At 29.9% G+C, this 21,234-nt stretch overlaps 1 protein-coding gene across 1 annotated transcript in view; it reads left to right on the top strand.

Annotated features, from left to right (window-relative positions):
- Positions 1-335: 335 nt before the first annotated feature.
- timeout (circadian regulator timeout) overlaps positions 336-21,234 on the top strand; it is a 304,829-nt gene continuing 283,930 nt past the window's right edge. Inside the window, exons 1-10 of the mRNA XM_088262542.1 lie at positions 336-905; positions 2,222-2,405; positions 7,244-7,378; positions 8,714-8,970; positions 9,558-9,755; positions 10,513-10,695; positions 13,373-13,660; positions 14,038-14,159; positions 14,783-14,957; positions 15,598-15,678. Coding sequence (XP_088118668.1) covers positions 652-905; positions 2,222-2,405; positions 7,244-7,378; positions 8,714-8,970; positions 9,558-9,755; positions 10,513-10,695; positions 13,373-13,660; positions 14,038-14,159; positions 14,783-14,957; positions 15,598-15,678 — 1,877 coding nt within the window. The 5' untranslated portion in view covers positions 336-651. The remainder of the gene's footprint in view (positions 906-2,221; positions 2,406-7,243; positions 7,379-8,713; positions 8,971-9,557; positions 9,756-10,512; positions 10,696-13,372; positions 13,661-14,037; positions 14,160-14,782; positions 14,958-15,597; positions 15,679-21,234) is intronic.

Raw genomic sequence — 21,234 nt, 5'->3', positions numbered from 1 at the left:
AATAAGACGATATGAATTTTAAATATTTGCAATAATTGTTTAATAAACATAATAAATAGTTTTTCATCCCTGTCGTGAAAATGTTATAATACAAAAAAAAATGTTGACTAATAAAGATTACGAGATATTCTCTAATTAAAAAAAAAGCATTTTAGGTTCCGATTAACGACAAAAAACCTTATAGTAAATGTTGTTTACCACAAACCTAATATTCCCATAAGAATGATATAAAAATAAACCTTCCCCGAAACTTTTGTAAAAGGAAATTAATTAAGACATTTAATTTATTTTCAATTATGGCAGCACTAGGTGCCAAACTTTTACCCGCCAAAACTGTCAGCTGTCAAAAATTGACAATCCGAATCGGACTTTTGCGCAAGTTTTGTTGTTTTCTTTTGACTCGGTCCCTAACTTGTTAAGATTTCTCTGGTTCACTGGATTTTACATTGTGACAAACAGAATAATATATTATGAAATAAAATAACTACCAAGCCGGGTTTAACTTAGTTATAAGAATTAATTTAGCATTAACGATTTAAATTTAACCTTAAATCTCCAGGTGTTTTATGAATTTAAATATGAGTGTTCTGTTTTAAATGTCAGTGGAATAAATCTGTGCCGTGATCTTTCGTTTCGGAAAGTTTCTTCGAAATGTCGTCACTTTTGTCTGCCGAATTAGCGGCGACATGCAACGCTTTAGGTTCACTGGATAAAAGAACCGGAAAGTATTTAATTGATGAATTTACACTCGATACCGTGAAAGACCTCATCAGATATTTGAGGCGAGATGACGAGGATCATGAAATACGAAGATATTTGGGGCAAACGAAGGTTCTGGAAACCGATTTGCTGCCGATCTTGATCAATCATTCAGAAGAAGCGGAATTATTTGATGTTACATTGAGGTATGCAATGATACCATCCATTGACTGAAATGTGACGAAACTTTGTTTTAACTTTATTATTGGTTAAATTTAATCATAAACGCAGACAAATTAGTGTTGTGAAACTATATTTTATACACTTAATGTGGTTGATTAAGATTTTAATCAACAAAGTAAAAAATAATACTTTTTTCTACTTACTAATTCACATGAGTCGATGCTGTTATTTAATATAACCTCGCAATGTGCTAGTGAGTAACTGGTTTAGCTCTTTTTTACTATTACTTTAAAATATATCTGTCGACTGAATTGTTTCTTCCATATGTAGAACGAACCAAATATTCACCAAAATAAACCATTTTTATTGTGAAATATGGTTTGGATAGGTAGGTACCATCTCTTTACTTATCTGAGAAGTATAATTTAATAATGTAAAATAATACAGTTCAATGAAAAATAATCGATAAATAGTTTGTCTTTTTACAGACTTCTTGAATTTTTACAGATGCTTCATAGTACGATATATTAACATAAATAATTCTGAGTCAAGCCCCACCAAACAAGCCTGAACATTTCGAACTATAACTTTTTACTATGTAGATAATATCAGTTCAAAGAAGTTTGACTTTTCCTTTCAAAGGAATTGATTGAATGATTTAATGTAGCGGATTATTGTTTATGGCAACAATTTAGCATGTGCCATAGTTGATTTCATTACATACAAGCACTTCAAAATTTGATTGCACACTATTTTACAAATCATATTTGTATAAATAAAAAAAACAGTAACGTTCGGTATAATTTAATAAAATTTAAAACATCCGAAGTAAAATTTCAAAATTATTTCTAACATAAAAAAAAACTAGTAGCAATAATATTTAACATAAAATATAAATTACTGTAGTTTGGGCACATGGGATATATTTTATAAAAAAAAAAAAATTCATAGTATTTGTATACTATCATTTAAACTAAAACAAAAATTGTTTGTAAGTATTGGAAAAAAAATTCAGCTTCATATTATATGAACAACATGTTTTTACCAAAATTGTCATATGATACCCATTTTTTATGCAATGACGATATATTATATATATATACAATAATTATGTTGTTATTATATTATAGAGATGACACGAAAATTATTAAGTACCAAAATGGTTTGGCCTCATACTGTTTAAGCTAGTCCTATCTGTAAATAAGATAATACAGTTGGAAATCGTAAGCTCCTTTAATAAGACAGCGAGCGCCTGGTGTCACAACTCAGTAAAGTATATCGGCTACATATCAAAATATTTTACAAATAGTTACTTTAAAAAAATTCCACTTACTTGCAGGCTTGTGGTAAACCTCACGAATCCTCCTCTTCTGCTGTACCGTGAAGAGATTCCAACGGAGAAGACTGGCAGGCGATGTTATCTGCAGCTTCTCTCCCATCTGTCCTCCTACAAGGCCAGCTCCTTCACCAACACTGACGTGTGGACCGTCCTCGCCAAGAGACTAACTCAAATTTTGGAAATCGTAGGTTTTTATGGAACAAAACTTAACACTTAAAAAAAATATTCACCTGACAAAACCACTTAATGCTTTTTACGGGCAGTGTTCACATACGGCACATGTGTGTATCGCGCCAACCTGAGCCATACACCACACTTGCGTGTTTTGACTTGTTTGCGTTACATAAGATAAACAACCAGACAGGCGCCGTGGCTAGTTGGGTAGATGCTCGACTGCGAAACTGGCATCACGGGTTTGATTCCCGCAAAATGCAAAATAAATTCAAGAAAGATTTATTTTCAATTGGTCTGGGTGTTTGTGATGTATTTTTCACATTTACCTTCCCTATCCTTACCATCCTACCTGCAGATAAGCATCTAAAATAGACGCTTTGCGGGTTATTCCTTTAAAAAAAAAAAAAAACAATCTGAGCTTGCTGGTTGATACTTTTTTTATATGTATTTTATTGGAAATTAGTGGAAATTCCTTGATAAAAGAATTTTTTTATTATTGTTATTTGTTTACTTTGAAACCTGTTTCTAATAATGAGCCTATTTTACACAATTTGATACCTATTTCTAATAGGTATCAAATTGTGGTAGAGTGGGTTCGAACCGAGAAACTCTGACTTAAGAATTCGCGACACTAACCACGGGACCGCAACCCGACACATATTACAGGTTCAGTTATTTTACATTTTTTATTGCTCCTCTTTTTTTGAACGTGAATTTTTTAAATCATGTAGTCTTCAAATAAGAAAAAAATAACCTGTCATTTTAAGTTATTTTTTGTGAAGAACTTTAGCATCAAGTGGTTAATATAACTAAACATCACACTTTTTTAAATCCCAAAAGACACATTGACCGCACCTAATTACACAGGCTTACGATTGCTGCTATGTATTTTCTTTTTCCTCTTCTTTGTGAAATGTACATACTTTCCCCCCCATTTTCTTTCCCAAAAAGTAGTATTGTCCTTCACTTTCAGCTCATTCTTTTACATAATCTGCATCCTATACAATATATTCTGCAGGACTTAAACCATGGCTTTATATAATTAACAATCAAGTAAACACCATTTCATTCCAATGTGGTACCCTATGCACTATTGGGTATTTTCTGTCCATGACAATGTCCAATGTAATAATTTTATTTCTCTTATAAAAATACCGCAATTAAATTTGTCCCTAGAATTTAATGAAATTTGTTAAATTTTTCCATAAAAATTATCTTATATACACAAAACTGATTTCATTAGATTGATTTTTGACGCAATATATCACTGATACTCTCAAGAAGTTTCTTACGCACCGATAGGTCACAAAATGCACTTAAAAATAATAAAAAAATACAATTTATCACTATGATGAAACACATTAGAATGTAATCTTTTTATTTTTCTTATATGAACAATATGAATCAATTTATCACTGGACTGTAAAGAAATTTGGTAAAATTTTCTATAATAATTATCTAAAATCCACGAAACTGATTTCTTGAGATTGATTTATGACACAATATAACACTGAGTTACTCCCAAGTAGTTTCTTTTATACTGACGAGTCACAAAATGCACTTTAAAACAAAATATTTCATCACTATGGTGAAACATATTACAATGTAATCTTTTATTTTTCTTATAAGAATAGCACGATTCAATTTATCAGCGGACTGTAATAAAATTTGGTATATTTTTCTATAACAATTATCTAATATGCACAAAACTGATATGTTTAGATTGATTTATGATGCAATATATCACTGAAATACTCCCAAGTAGCTTTCTATGTACCGATGGGTAACAAAATGCACATTGAAATAAAAATAATACTGTATTTCATCGCAATTGTGAAATACCAAAGAAAATTTTGCAACAAAACTTGTCCGCTACTCATGGTTTTGAATAAGTAATAAGTCCGCCTCCATGGTGTAATGGTCAGCGTGTTTAGCTACCGTGCTGGAGGTCCCAGTTTCGATTCCCAGGGGGGGAGGTGAAAATAAATATTAGTGATTTAACACTGTAATATTTATTTAATATTACCCTGGACTGGTTCCTGAAGCGCACGAGTGATCACCTTGCCTTCATGTAAGTAATGATCAAGATAACACTGCGTCAATTTGATGCAGTGCCCCATGCACCATTAGGTGCGGATAAAGGTTATAAATAATTTTTTATTTTTTATTTTTTAAATATGTATCTTTTCACTTGTACACTGTAATATTTTTGTTTCTCTTATAAAAACACCACGATACAATTTGTCACTGGGTAAAAATGAAATTTGGTATATTTTTCTATTATACTAATTAAAAATTAGCTTATAAAACTGGTTTATTTATATAATTTATATTTGAAGCACTAACTTTGTGATTTTCTATTTTATAATTAAAAGATAACTTTGTTTTAAAATCACTAAAAATATTTTATTATAACTTATAATTATAATGTCTACAGGTTTCGAAGCGGTTGACATTATAATTAAGTTATAATATAATATTTATAGTGATTTTAAAACAAAGTTATATTTTAATTATGGTTTCTTTATATTTATTTATCACGAAATATATTACTGTGATACTCCCAAGTACCGATGGGTACTAAAATGCACTTTAAAATAAAATTAAGACTGTATTTCATCAGTATGGTGAATCACAAAAGAAAGTTTAGCGACAAAACTTGTCTTCTTAAGTTGCAAGTTCTTCGGTCCAATTTGCATTTAATTATGGTCCAAACTTCAGTCCCGATTGCATAGCCGGCCGCAGACTTGCTTTGTATTTGGGAAACTGATTGGAATGAATTTACATTGTAAATATACAGGAAGCATTCTTGCCTCTCAAACTTGGATCCGAACCACTAAGTACGTAGTGCTAATAGATTCTGTGTATTTTCTCTAGTAAGTCCCTATTAAGAGCATTAATAGTATTCAGAAATTCATGACTTGACATTGTGCAGCTATGCACTGAGAAATAATGAAACAGAATGGAATAAAAAATTACAATATTTATTTTATTTGCAACAAAATAAATGTTATTTTATTTATTGTTTCGGCATTAACTTTGTGGTAAGACATGTTACAATGATTAAAGAAAACACTTCGTTTTTTACCACTTGAGTTTTATTATAGACTACATGTTTCAGAAGTTAAACTTCCATCATTCAGGTCTGTATAATAACTAAAATATAAAATATAAAATTGTTCTATAAATAAGGAGAGGGGAAAGTAAGGGGAAGGGGTTAGTCAAGGGACGGAGTTTGGAAACAAAGAAAAATTGGAAAGCAATGGTGAAGAATTTTGAAACAATATATTATTTAATAAATTATTATTAGAATTCAGGTTTTTTTTGGATTTTTAAATTTTCAAGATAATTCATAATTTGGCTTTTATATGGAACTAGGTGTAATAATTTTAATTTATGAGAGTGAAATGAGTGATAAGTATCTATTATATGATTTGCAAATTCCGAAAAATAATGACTAACAAGACCGCTATGATGTTCTTTAATTCTAATCTTTAAATTTCTCGCAGTTTGGCCAATATATTTTTTATCACAATCTCCACACGAAATTTCATAAACACAACATGAAACATGTAGTCTCTAATAAAACTCAAGTGGTAAAAAACGAAGTGTTTTCTTTAATCATTGCAAAATAAATGTTGTTAATAATTTTTTGTAAGTATGGGAATTTAAGCTTTAAAATTAGGAATTCTCCAACTTTGAGAGGTCATATTCCTCTACCAAAATTCTGCAATTATACAACAATACTCACTTATAATTGCTCAAATTCACAAATCTTCTTAGCTTTCTCAGCAACATGCATCGAAAAAAAAATAGTTTTTTGATTCCTGATTAACAGTAAAAAATTATCAAACATAAAATTTAAATACCATTTATTTTCTCAACATACCAGACATTGATAGTAATCAGGCAAGACATTATTTGTTATTATTTTTATTATCATGCATATTTACTATTTATTTTTTTAAATATTAAAATTCATCAATTAGGTATCTAAATTGGCATGTTTGGCATTTGAAAACAACAAATGTATTTGCTGTAAAAATTAATACTGGATTTGACACATCTACTCAATAAAAAAGCAATTTATTTGCATATTCTCTTAAATGTTTTTAAGTTGTTATTTTCTTACCTTTTTTTAAATTAATCCACGTCCTTTCAATCCAGGTGGAGCATATGGATTCCATTGTACCCGTTCACTGCGCTTTTCCCCAGCTGTTGGCTTCTTTTTCTCCTCTAACTAACTAAACTAACTAACCATCACGCCGCTTCCCCGCAGGGGTAGGCAGAGAGAATCGAACGCCACACCACTCTGTCTTTGCAAACATTCTTTGCCTCTTTTACATTCATGCATCTCCTCATATATACCCGACGATTATTACGACTCCTGACCCGGCCGCTTTCAAGTATTTGACATACCTGATTGTGCCAAGTTTTCCTCGGTCGTCCTCTGCTTCTTTTTCCAACTACATTCGCTCCATAAATTTGTTTAACCGTTCTTTCTTCACTCATACGCTCCACATGTCCAAACCATCTCAACACACCTTTCTTAATTTTATCGATAATGCTTATCTCAGCCTTACATTCTTTCCTTATTTCATCATTTGAACATCTATCAAACATCGTTTTGCCACACGTTCGTCTGAGGGATCGCATTTCGACTGCATTCAGTCTGCTTTCATCCTTCTTTTGCCAACTCCATGCTTCGCTTCCATACATAAGGGTTGGAACCAGAACTCCATTGTGTACTGCCAGTTTAGCTTCCGCTGATATTATTTTATTTATTTATTTTTTTTCTCCTCCCATGTCTAAATTTTGATTTCTGTGTATTTTTTTAATTTCCTGCAGGATTCTGGTGAACGAGATGAAGACTCTGGTCTCAGCGTTGAGAGGATTCTAATATTGGTCAGAAATATTCTCCATGTACCTTCTGATGACCATGATGAGAAGCGCCCTGATAATGATGCCAGTGTTCATGATCAGGTATAGAAAAATACTTCTTATATGTCATTCAAGATTTGCAATAAAAAAATTATGGTTTTTATAAGTTTCATCTGCCAATTGGAAATGCATTAAAAATTACTTTTTATAAAACCATAAAATTTTGAATTATTTTTTTTTGTACCAAACACATCTTAAATATCTGGAGGATGCTACGAAAACACATATCGCTCACTCCTTTCAACAACGTCACATATCAAAAATTGTCAATATACATGTGTGCATGTTTTCGGAATGCCCAGAAAATGTAATGTATCCCAGCAAAAGCGGCATATTTTTAACTTAATATTTACCCGCTACTAGGCAGAAAGTGTTTTTTTTGCATTTTGAAGAAAAGGTATTGTTTCATTATTTTTTTAAATATACTAAATATTTTTTAAATGGAGAAAAAACATTCAGTTTTTACCTAAAAATATCTGTTGCACAGAAAAAAGTTTAATAAGTGCCTTGATATTTATTTTTAATACATTTTATTATATTTTAAAACTTTAAAAATGATCTCCTGAAAAATCTAGTTTTTTGACATATCGTAGTTGTACAGGAGAAAGTGACTAACTACCAAAACGTAAGATGTTCAGGAGGGCCATTTAAATCACTTTTTCTTGGCAAGAAAATAAACACAAATGCAGTTAGTCATTTTTACCAAGTCAATATATTATACTTCTAAGTTTAAAATCCTTTGGGATGTTTTCAGGGCAATACATATTAAGCTAGTAAGATATCAAATAGTCAATGATCACGTTTTTGTAAATAAATGCACTTGGTCACTTTCTCCTGTATGACTATGATATGACGTTGTTGAAATGAGTGAGCGATATAAGAAAAACTGCATCTTTTTTTTTTTTAATTTAAAGTGTTTTTTAAAAAAATAAATTACCAGTTTTAGCTACAAACATATACATACATATACGATCATACTTTATTCATTACATACTTTGTGACCATACATAAAATAGTTTTATTTATTCTATGACCTCAAAACCAGGTTGGTCCTGTGTTGCAGTCATTAAAATCAACCATTTTGTCAATATGCATTGATTGACTCAGATTATGTTTTTGTAAATCTAATTCTGTGTTAAATTTTTCGAAATGTAAAAATGTATTAAGGAAATAATTTATGTAACCATATTGATTTTCTGAGAAAACTGGCATTTTTTTCTTCAAATTTAGATGTCTGGTACAATAGAATAACAAATAGATAGCTACAGTTTACCAATTAAAACATATTTTAATTTTTTTTATTACATTTAATTGATAAAGTAATGTTGCGTACATTTTATGAATTCATTTACTAATTTTAAAATATTTTATGACCAGGTGCTGTGGGCGCTGAATCAATCCGGATTGTTGGATGTTATCTTGTACATGTCATCTGAAAATGAGAGACCATACTTTATGCACATTCTTGAGATTATATCGTTATCTTTGCGGGAGCAGAATCCCTCAAGCCTTGCTGATGCTGCTTTACAGAGAAGCGTTGATGAGAAACTTAAAGATGAGCAAGAACTATTGGCCATACGGTCTAATGAGATCGAAAAGAGAGCTGCTAAGAACAGAAATTTTTCAGCAAATAGGTAAAAAAATAATATCTATATATTATTTTGTATACTTTATAAAATAAATAAAACAAACATTGTTTTGAAGCGCTTTTAATTTTTAGCACTATATTGTCAACCAGTCTCGGCAAGCACCTTGTCTTCATCAGGGATGGATGGATACCTATTTATCAGATAGCGCATTACGTATCTTGGGTTCGATTCCCAGGGGGATTAAAATAAATGTAGGTGATTTTTTCCCCCTAACATTTATTTGATACAACTGATACTTGAAGCACAACTGTTCACCTTGCTCTTCATATAATTAATGATCAAGGTAATACTGCTTCAATACGAAGCAATGCCTTATGCACCACTGGGTGTGGATAAGGTTAAGAAGGAAGATAATCGTTTTCTACATCATTGTTAACAAAATACATACGTTTTTTACCGTTGACATATAATTTAACCAATTTTAGTGAAAAGTTTGCGAGTGAAATTAATTGGTTTGAAAAAAATTAAGCACAACATGTTACAATTTTTATTTCATATACTGAAATTTTTACAAAATTTAAATCTATAATTTGTGGTTAATGATTTTATAATCTTTGTGTTTTTTTTTACAGGCATTCCCGTTTCGGAGGAACTTTTGTGGTTCAAAACATGAAGTCTATATCTGACAACAGCTTGATATGCCACAAACCCCTGAATAAAGTAACGAACCTGGACTTCAGTCTTAATAAGGGTAGAATAAAGAAACCGAAAAATCGTCAGCCGGCCGCCGATATGACCGGGGGAGAAAGAAGATCTGCCTTTGCAATCAGGTACTTAATCAATGTGCTAATGTCCTGTCTGTCTCTGCACTCTGTGCTGGAGGTACTGGGTTCGATTCCAAGGGGGGTCAAAAAATATTAGGGATTTTTCACTCCAATAGATCACATGATCACATGATCAAGTGTTTCAAATACTTGGGCTCTGCCTACCCCTGTGGAGAAACGGGGTATTGATTCCTTAGTTAGTTATATTAATTTAAAATTACCCTAGTCTGGTACCTGAAGCACATGAATAATCATCAGCTTGCCTTCATAATTTACAATCAAGATGATGCTGCGTCGTTATGATGAAGTGCCTTATGCACTGAGTGCGAATATAGAGTACCTCTTCTAGAGTGCGAATACGGATTAGATGAAGAAAAATAAATAAATCATGTATTTTTTATAATAATGAACTTATTTTTAAAAATTGTTTGAATAAGTTTGTAATTTATGTGCAGTTAACTGTACCAAGTATGTAATACTAAAATAATTTATAGTACCACAAGCCATTGCAAAGTTTGGTAGACATTTGACAGCGAAACAAGCATCGCGGGCTCAATTCCCTCCAATAGTAAAATGAATGCAATCTTGATTTGTGAACATTTGGGATGTATAATAAATCCCTTATCTCTCACCAGCTTCCTTCATTTTATTTTTGTGATTTAATTGTAACATCCTGTTTATTTTCAGTTCTTTTATTATTACAAAAAAAATTGCAACAATAATGTTCTTGCCATTTCTCATATAATTGGTTTTTTATTTACAGGTTGTTTCTGAAGGAGTTTTGCATTGAATTTTTGAACGCCTCATACAACACCATGATGTATTACGTAAAGGACGTGTTAGTGAGATCAAAGGCACAGAAGAATGACGAAACTTATTACATGTGGGCAATGAAGTTTTTCATGGAATTCAATCGCAATTACAATTTTCAAGTCAAACTTGTGAGGTAAGTTTTTATTTATTAATTTTTTTTATCAACATAATTTGTATACATTTATTTAAATCACAATTTTAAACATACATATTTAAAAAAATTTTTTGCAAAGACCCAACCAAGCCACCTTGTGTGTCTTGTCGGTGGGGTTCTTTTTTAATACATTTTTATTGTTTTTAACCATTTTGACCAAATATACATACAAAAAAAGAGAGAAAAATTGATAATATGTATGTATGTATATACATTTTACAATTTTCATAACATTAACTCTTGATCCCCATTCCATTATTTTGCCTTTGTTCCATTTTTTTTTATCTCTAACATCTGTCGGCAACTTAAAAATATTCGGAACGATATATTGCAGTGTTCGACTCCCATATTTATTGTTTTTATTTGCATATTGTGTATGTAAAATAAAGTGTGATGTAAAAAATCTTAAAAATACATACCTTCTACCATTTGGCAGCATATTAACGTCTCTCAGGCTAAAAATAAATAAATTACAACATTTAAAACATAAATGAGTTCTCTGTAATACTTTTACATTTTGACATCTAAACAAAGATGAAGAAGAATATGGAAATCTGGGTATTTGCAGGGCGTATGGCCTGTTATAGGCTTGTTAAATGATCACTTTACACACATGCAACATTCACCATTCTACCCATGATTGACAACCATTCTATGAATTTTTTGAACTCCTACATATGTATATCAAAAATCTAATGGTGCTTTATGTGTGGTTTTATCAGAGCCATCTATTGCGTTGATTGTTTAAGAAATATTTTATTTTAAAGAATCCTTTTTTTAGATGTGTGCAAGTCCTAACTTAAACATGTTGTGAATAAAATAATCTGATTGAATTATAAGCTCTATAAAACTAGACTTCTTCATCTATGTCGAGATATCAATCTTCATATAAATTTCACTGTTTGTAAAAACAACAAATTTTCAGAGTTAAACTTATTGTCTCAATTATCTTTTATCTTACATTTCTTCATTTTTAACTTAAAAAGTCCCCGAGAATGTGATACAGTAATAAAGTTTACCAAAGTATGTAATTCTTACTAATTGCTCTCTTGATGCTAGTTTTTGAACTTTCCAACAGTCTGCTCTACAAAAAGCATGATTTCTTATCAACTTATTTTTATCAAATGGGACATTCATTATTGCAGTCTCCTAACTTTTCTCTATTTTAATTCTTCAAAACTACGTTTCTCTCTTTGAAGAATTTTTAGCACAAGGAATATATTGAAAAGAAATAAACAGACTGTTGTTTGTCGAGTTTCTGAAACCACATGCTTATTAATGTAGGCAAATTTTCCTGTACCTTTAATTTTAATTTTATATTATTTTTAATAATTTTTAAAGAAGAACCATTGATGATTCTAATGGTGGTTTATACAGTGATAGCTATGTCCACCTTTAACCCATTGCACCACTAATAAAGATGACACAATCTTTTCATACAACACACTATTTAATTTAGACACATTTTTTATTACAATAACTTAATTACAAAATAAAAATGGTAAAACATAAAAGCATATTTTTGTTGTTGTTCTTAAGCTAGATCATTATGGCTCATCCCCAGATAGTTTTTGAAGATTGTGTTTTGTTCATAGTGGTGAAAGTTATTCAGTTTTAATTTAAAAAAATCACATCAAAAACAAACCGGGGAATCCAGTTTTTTGAGTCAGTGACAAATTGACCTTGTCTGGCAATTCGCCGGCTTTGTATTGCAATGCGTTAAAGGCGTTTAAATTATTTTTCATTTGTGATCTATAGTTATGAGCAGATTTATAAGATACGATTTTCACTATAAACTAACTCATTTTTTCATTTCAAAATTCAAACCTTATAATCCTTCCTTCCTGTTGTTTCTTCCATCCAGTTCATCCTTGAATCCAGTTCCTGTTTTTCTATCAGCAAGTATTTTATGAAATTATTCCTGTTTTTACTTTTTATAATGTAATATTAATTTATCCCTTTAAATATGCAATTTAAACAGATAGTTTTTGATGATAATTTTTTCTTTATTTACTATTTTTTTAAATATGTAAAAATTTATGTAAAAATTATAAAATTCATTTGTGTTTGATGTACTGTACATAATTTCCCTCAATGAATTTATATAAAAACAGAAACATGCCAACTAATATTAACTATTGTATAATTAATTTCAATTATTTGTTAATTTTTATGTTTACATTAATTTTATTATTAAAAATATTTGCATATTTGGATAAGCTATATAAATGATAAATCCCACTAAAGCTTGACCTTTACATGGGTATACAAAATCAAATCATAACTGGTATTCGGCTTAAATACATAATATGTAGTAATAAAATAATATTACATTTAAAAATTCGGCAGAATGCCAGGAATAGATAAAAATTGTCCAAGTACAAAAATAAATGCATAAATGTAAACACAGTTTTGGTATTCACCAATTCTATCCATGATTGACAACCACACTATTCCAATTCTTGGCACTCCTATATATATTATTCAAATTCAAAACAAAGTGCTCGAATCACTAGAGACTTATATGGTGAGATCAAAAAACCCTTTTTATTGAGCAGAAACTATTTGTATGTGAGTTTGTTAGCTTTGGTAAATGATTTGCTTATGAACCATATTAAAATATGTTACATATTTTTTTCAATTTTTATCTTTTTAGTGAGACTATGTCTGTGTCTACATTTCATTATGTGCAACAGCAAATGGAGAAATGCTATGAAATGCTAATGATGGATAAAAAAAAGACGGGAGAATGGGTGAGGAGGCTCCATCTCTCCTTGAAGGCATACAATGAACTCCTACAGACAATGACAGCCATGGACAAGAGCTCCGATAAAAGCGTCTGTGAATCGTCAGTAGTCCTGAAGAGTAATATATTCTATGTCCTGGAATACAGGGAATTTATTCATCAAATAATCATGTCCTACGACGAGTCCAAGATGCCCAGGTAACTAATGAAGGAATTTTTAATGTTTTAATTTTGAATGATAATTTTGAAAGATCTCGTCCGCCTCCGTAGTGTAATGGTCAGCACGCTCGGCTACCGTTCTGGAGGTCCCGGGTTCGATTCCCAGGGGAGTCAAATAAATATTATTTATTAAGTGATTTTTTCACTCTTATATTTATTCAATATTACCCTGGGCTGGTACCTGAAGCGGAGGGCTGATCACCTTTCCTTTGTGTGTAAACGATCAAGATCCCACTGTGTTTATATAATGCAGTGCCCTATGCAACATTGGGGTGCGGATGAAGGTTTGAAAATTTTAAATGATTACTTCTGTTTGTTTTATGCTGTTATTTGTATTATTAATTTGAAATCAACAGGGCGTATTTGAAGGATCTTATCGAAACAGTTCACATTTTTTTAAGAATGTTAGAACAGTTTTGCAATAAGCACGGTCTGGTAGTTCAAAAGAAAGTTCGTTCAAAGGGATCTAAGAAAGGAAGTAAGTACATTTTTATTACTATTAACATAAAGGCGACTCCGATTGCAGCCATTCAATGACACTTTTGTATCTGAATTGCTCATTCAAATTTTGAATCCGGCATTTATTAATTTTCAATTGCACACTTTTGCTGATTCAAATTTCCATCCGGCATTAATGAATCTCATTGCACATTTTTTCTCTCGAAAAATAACAATAATTTGGTTCTCATTTTTAAGATAAGCATTCGACATTTGAAGAAAAAAACAACGAATATACAAGTATATAAAATAAAAAGTAAATATATATATATATATATATATATATATATATATATATATATATATATATATATATATATATATATATATATATTAAATTTTTTTTTTCTTTTTTTTTTTTAAATATTTTTTGACATATCAACATAGATATGGATGTCTGGGTATTTACAGGGCTAACGACCGTCATAGGCTGGTTTAAGTGTTCACTTTACACACGTGTTATCCATGTTGAGATGTAAAAAAATAATATGAAAAATAACTCCTATAAAATTAGAGATAATCCAGATTTGTGAACAAGTATTTGGACACACTCAAAATCTTATATATTCTTTTGAGTAAGTGTTTTTAATAATATTTTTTTAGAGAAAAAGCCAGTGGGAAAAAAAGTGCAGCCAAAACAGATGTCTGAGGAATCGAAAAATATCCAATGGGGATTTTTGAGTAAAAAATTGATTGAATTAATTGGTGGCGATACTGAAATCACAACAGAATTTTTCCCATTTGACGCAACATTGGAAAAGGACATAGATCAACAAAAGTATGTTTTTATTTTTATGTGAATAATTTTTATGTAATTGATTTAGCAAATAGATCACGTTTTTTGGGCATATCATCCATAGTTACATGACTCATAGCAAATACAAATGTGTAATTCACTTCACATTTCCCTGGTTAAATGCCAAAGGGCAACAACGCAAAAAAATATTAGTTCTTTATTTAAAAATGGTATCTAAATCGTCAACATTTTCATATTCATAAAAGACACCCATGAATCAAGCGTTAAAAAAGTCTGTTAATTTTTTTTTGCATTGTTATGTATAGCGATATGTATTAAAATGTTCCCTAAGAACAGAAAACCTAGTGAGGGCATATTGTTGTAAATATTTAATTATAATAAATGTTTTGAATATTGAAATTATACCCTGAAGAGGGCAACAGGTTGTTGCCGAAACTAGTTGGTTAATAAAAATGTGAGTGGATCAAAACACAAAGTATTTTTATTTCTTGAAATAATGTGTAATAAATGTCCTTTACAATTAAAAATTTACAACAAAATTGGTGTAGATGTAGAAAAACACTAAGATTTTCTAAAAATAAAATTACCCTAAATGCGATCGAAAAATAGTACTTATTCCCATTTTTTTAAGATGGATTTGATTCTCCTTTGATTGTTTCAGAGGGGACTGTACAAGGAAAATCCAAAAGTTGCTTATTGAAAATCGTCTGAATGATGCTGTTGGTCTGCTGAGAGCTGGAAGGTAAATTTTTAATTTTTTTTTTAAACGTTTGACTAGTACCTTTATTAAAATTATTAAATGAATGAAAAAAAGTGTTTTCAGTAATGAGTTAGAATGTTTGTGTATAATCCTTTATGTTTTACTATTACATATAGCTCATTCCTTTCAACAACGTCATATATACCATAATATCTATATATATATAACTCTATAGAAACTTGATTTTTCAGGAGATCATTTTTAAAGTTTAAGAATATAATCAAATGTATTAAAAATAAATATCAAGCCACTTATTAAAAAGATCTTTTAAGGTAAAACCTGAAAGTTTTTTCTCCATTTGAAAAATGTTTAGCATATTTAAAAAAAAATATTGTATAATAACTTTTCTTCAAAACGCAAAAACAACACTTTCTGCCCTATAGCGGGTAAATATTAAGTTAAAAATATGCCGCTTTTGCTGGGATATAGTACATTTTCTGGGCATTCTGAAAACATGCACAACTGAAAATTGATGATTTTTGATTTATGACGTTGTTGAAAGGAGTGAGCGATATGTCATAGTTTTGAAATACAGGTTGTATTAATAATTATTAATTAATATTATTTTATCTACATTTATCTATAGTTGTTACTATTATTTTTTTTTAAATATTTCACATAAACATCAACAAAAATTTAATAAATAAAGTTTTCTCCAGCTTGACAGTGGTTCAAGTTTTTTTACAAAAAAAAAACACACTTATTTCTTTGCTGTACTACAAATTCCGTCCAGCAACCATCATAAAACCACATTTTTTTCGTAACACTACCGAAACTAGCACGTTTCAATTTTGACATCTGAACAAAGATGAAGAAAATAATGAAAATCTGGGTATTTGCAGAGCTTACGACCTGTCATAAGCTAATTTAAGTGATCACGTTATACACGTGTAACATTCACCATTCTGCCCATGATTGACTTATGACACCATGTAAGCCCTGTAAATAGTTAGTTTTGCCGTAATATAGACGAGAACGTGAAGCTCTATCATGGAAACATTTTGATTTATCCTAAATCTCTGTTTGTATTTCTTAAATTTACACAACATTTAAGATGTGTTAAAATCCTTATTCATTAAAAAAAGGGTGAGAAGCGGAGGGCTGATCATCTTTCTTTAATGTGTTAATGATCAAGATAACACCGCGTTTATATGGTGCATTGCTCTATGCACCATTGGGGTGTGTTGATGTATTATTTACAACATTTCGAGTGTGTCCAAATACTTGTTCACAAATCTGGATTATCTCCAATTATAGGAGTAATTTTTTATATTATATATTTTTTTTACATCTCATTTTTCTTCATCTACGCTGATGTATTATTACATCCGGCCATCGTTAATAATTAAAACGAATTGATATTCCGTCACTATCTCGGAAGTTCTATCCATGATTGACTTATGACGGGACGTAAGCCCTGTAAATACTTAGACATCAAAAATATTCTCAATTTATGTTATGTTATGTCAACATTTTGAGTGTGTCCAAATACTTTTTAACATCTGGATTATCTCCAATTACAGGAGTTATTTTCATATTATTTTTTGACATCTCATCAAAGATGAAGAAGAATATGGAGTCTGGGCATTTACGGGGCAGGCGACCGTCATAGGCTGGTTTAAGTGATCACTTTACACACGTGTAACATTCACCAATTCTACCCATTATTGACAACCAAGCTACTCAAATTCTCGGAAGTTCCATAAATATGAACATATTTTGAAACATTGTTCTTGAATCACTAGAACTTCACTAGAGACATCTATTGGTGAGATGAAAAAAAAGTTATGTCAACATTGAAGTATCATCACATCCGACCATCGCAAATAATTAAAACGAATTAATATTCCGCCGCTATCTCGTGTAAGAAAAAGAGAACGACAGACAATGAGTTCGGCTTTGCGAACCCGAGTCGCTAAAGCCCTTATTAGTGAATTCCGTCTTTATTACGAGACAATTGTTATCTCCAGCCCCCAGACCTGCGCCATAATACCGCCGGAGCTGATAAATCCATCCGACTAAATTAATCCCAACAAAGACTGCCGCCTTGAGTGGAATACATATAATTCAACTCTTTTGTCGTTTCTCGAGATAATCATCTTAAAAAATACGCTCGCCCTTATTTTTGTCCTACCCTTTGACTGAGATTCGCTATGTTTAAAATTAAAAACTGCCCCAGGAATAAAAAGATTACGACATTTCATTAAGCTTTCCTTCACTGTGCTAAAAAATTGCTCGTGCAGTACTGTACACGTAAAAGAAGTAAAATAAATATATATATATATATATATATATATATATATATATATATATATATATATATATATATATATATATATATATATATATATATATATATATATATATATATATATATATATATATATATATATATATATATATATATATATATATATATATATATATATATATATATATGTATATATATATGTATATATATATATATATATATATATATATATATATATATATATATATATATATATATATATATATATATATATATATATATATATATATATATATATATATATATATATATATATATATATATATATATATATATATATATATATATATATATATATATATATATATATATATATATATATATATATATATATATATATATATATATATATATATATATGTATATGTATATGTATATGTATATGTATATGTATATGTATATGTATATGTATATGTATATGTATATATATATATATATATATATATATATATATATATATATATATATATATATATATATATATATATATATATATATATATATATATATATATATATATATATATATATATATATATATATATATATATATATATATATATATATATATATATATATATATATATATATATATATATATATATATATATATATATATATATATATATATATATATATATATATATATATATATATATATATATATATATATATATATATATATATATATATATATATATATATATATATATATATATATATATATATATATATATACTTGAATATATATCTAATACTTGAAAGCGGCCGGGTCGGGAGTCGAAATAATCGTCGGGTATGTATGAAGAGATACATGAATGTGGAAGAGGCGAAGAATGATTACAAAGGCAGGGTGTTCAACAGACGTTCTATTCTCTCTGCCTGCCTCTGCGGGGAAGCGGCGTGATTTTTAGTTACTTAGTGAGCGTAATATGGGATTGTAACATTTTCATCTTTTCATCTCACCAATAGATGTGTCTAGTGAAGTTCTAGTGATTCAAAAATAATGTTTCAAAATTGGTTCATATATATATATATATAGAACTTCCTAGAATTTCAGTAGTGTGGTTGTCAATAATGGGTAGAATTGGTGAATGTTACACGTGTGTAAAGTGATCACTTAAATCAGCCTGTGACGGTCGTCAGCCCTGTAAATGCCAAGACTTCCATATTCTTCTTTATCTTTGATGAGATGTCAAAAAATAATATGACAATAACTCCTGTTATTGGAGATAATCCAGATTTTGTGAAGTATTTGGACATACTCAAAATGTTGTAAAGTCAGTCAGTTGGCTTAGTGTGATGATTTTTTCCCAGTTATTTTACGAAAACGTTTTATTTTACTGTATTTTAAGCATTGTAAGAATGTTTTTTTGTTTGCCTTTTTCTTGTTGTTTTGTCGTGATTAATTGCTAAGCAGCGCAAGGTTCATAAGCCATTGTTATCGATTCAAGATTTGGGAAAAAATGTGATACAAAAGTTCTCCACTCCAAACGAACAGCGCTTTTCCATTAGGATAAACGAAGTGAATGATTGACAGTTCCACCATACGACGAATAAATTCAAACAAAACCTACGGCTTATTTCGGATTTACAAGTTACAAACATCGTGTCTCTTTTCCTCTATCGGCCGACGCTAGTTGATGAAAATGAAAGTGCTTTGCTCAAAGATGGAAGGTAACTTGCTGTAAAGAATCATCGCGATATTGAAATTTCCGATATATATAGTACATTGATAGGCATTGAATTCCCAATTTCTAAAACGGCGCACGAATCTCCCTTGATTAAATTGAAAAGAATATTTGTAGATTGGATCTTCCCCTATATTAAGAGATTAAATTTTTCAGGCAATCTGAAATATCGAAGTTAAGCGCAAAAAGGTTCCCTCGTTTTTAATTTTGAAATCTTTATTGCAGGCGAAGTACGTTTTATTTTATCTGAGCACTTGTCATTTTAATTTCATGTAAAAATTTATTCTATTACTCAAAGCAGTGGTCGCCAATGCGGAGTGCGTAGAAAATTCTAGGGGCTACGCGTCATTTCTCTTAAAAATACATACTTTCTTTCATCTCGCGTGTAAAAAATTGTCAAGATCACCTCGGATCATAAACGACGGTTCCTCAATTATTTTTACAAAGAGAGTACATTTCATACAGTGTTGCAACTTTGAAAAATAACTTAGACACACACACACAATAGAGATATAGGTATAATTAAGGGGTACAATTTACGATAATTTTCGTCATAAGGGTACGCGATACACTTTTAGTGTTTGGGGATCACTGACTCAAAGGATAAAATATAAGTTATTTGAAAATCATACTTTCATTAAAATTTAAGGGTTTCATAACATTCAAATGTCGAATCATTTAAAAAAATCGGTCAACTGTCACACCCTCATGTCGATTGATAAATAAATTACATATTTGAAAAAATACCTAATAAATATACATAAATTTTTTGAGTTTTTTACCAACGTACATAAAAACATAAATACGTTACATCTTTTATCGATTATGAAATCTTCTTCTTTAATGCTGTAAGTACTCAAATGGTACAAAGGGAATCTTACCGGATCGACAAGGTTTAAACCAATTACACGTAGGTAAAGTGATCATTCCGCGCTTTAGTTTTTTTGAGTATAAAAGTATATTTTATGATGTATATGGATGATGTTAATGAAGTTCAGAGTGAAGGAAACTATTACATTGTGAAAAATAAAATGGTAAAATAGTAGTAGGTAGGAAAGGGAGAAAAGCAGTAAAGCATTCATCATCCGGGGTAGCATACCCACATTCGTACTTTGTGAAACTTAGACACTAAAAAATCTTTTTTTTTAAATGAATTATTCGTGAATAAAAAAATTGTAAATGTATGGTATTCAAAAAAAATATGAACAATGATAAAATACTTTAAATCGTTGCCTCTCTTTCGAAAAAAATATTTTTTCAACTTTACTTCTTAAATTTTGCATGGGTGCTCGCTAGTTGAATCACATCAAAATTAATTTTTCACTCTGTTTACGTTCCGATAATATTGCGCCCTAACCGTAACACCCTGATTGCAAAATCGTGTAGCATAATGTGAAACACCGTGTACAGGGTGCTTGTAAAATTGAACACCGGTACTTGTGCACTAATGATGTCCGCTTTGACAATTCAGGTCAAAGTTGTTTCCAATTAAAAGTGGTTTTCTGCCTCTTCCAACAAAACCACTACTTTATTTCAT

Source organism: Brachycentrus maculatus, unplaced genomic scaffold, assembly GCF_059751285.1.
Source record: "Brachycentrus maculatus isolate JH-2025_06_01 unplaced genomic scaffold, ASM5975128v1 h1tg000183l, whole genome shotgun sequence".
NCBI classification, from domain to species: domain Eukaryota; kingdom Metazoa; phylum Arthropoda; class Insecta; order Trichoptera; family Brachycentridae; genus Brachycentrus; species Brachycentrus maculatus.
Note: the sequence above shows the minus strand (reverse complement) of the source record. Positions and strands in the feature narration are given on the sequence as shown.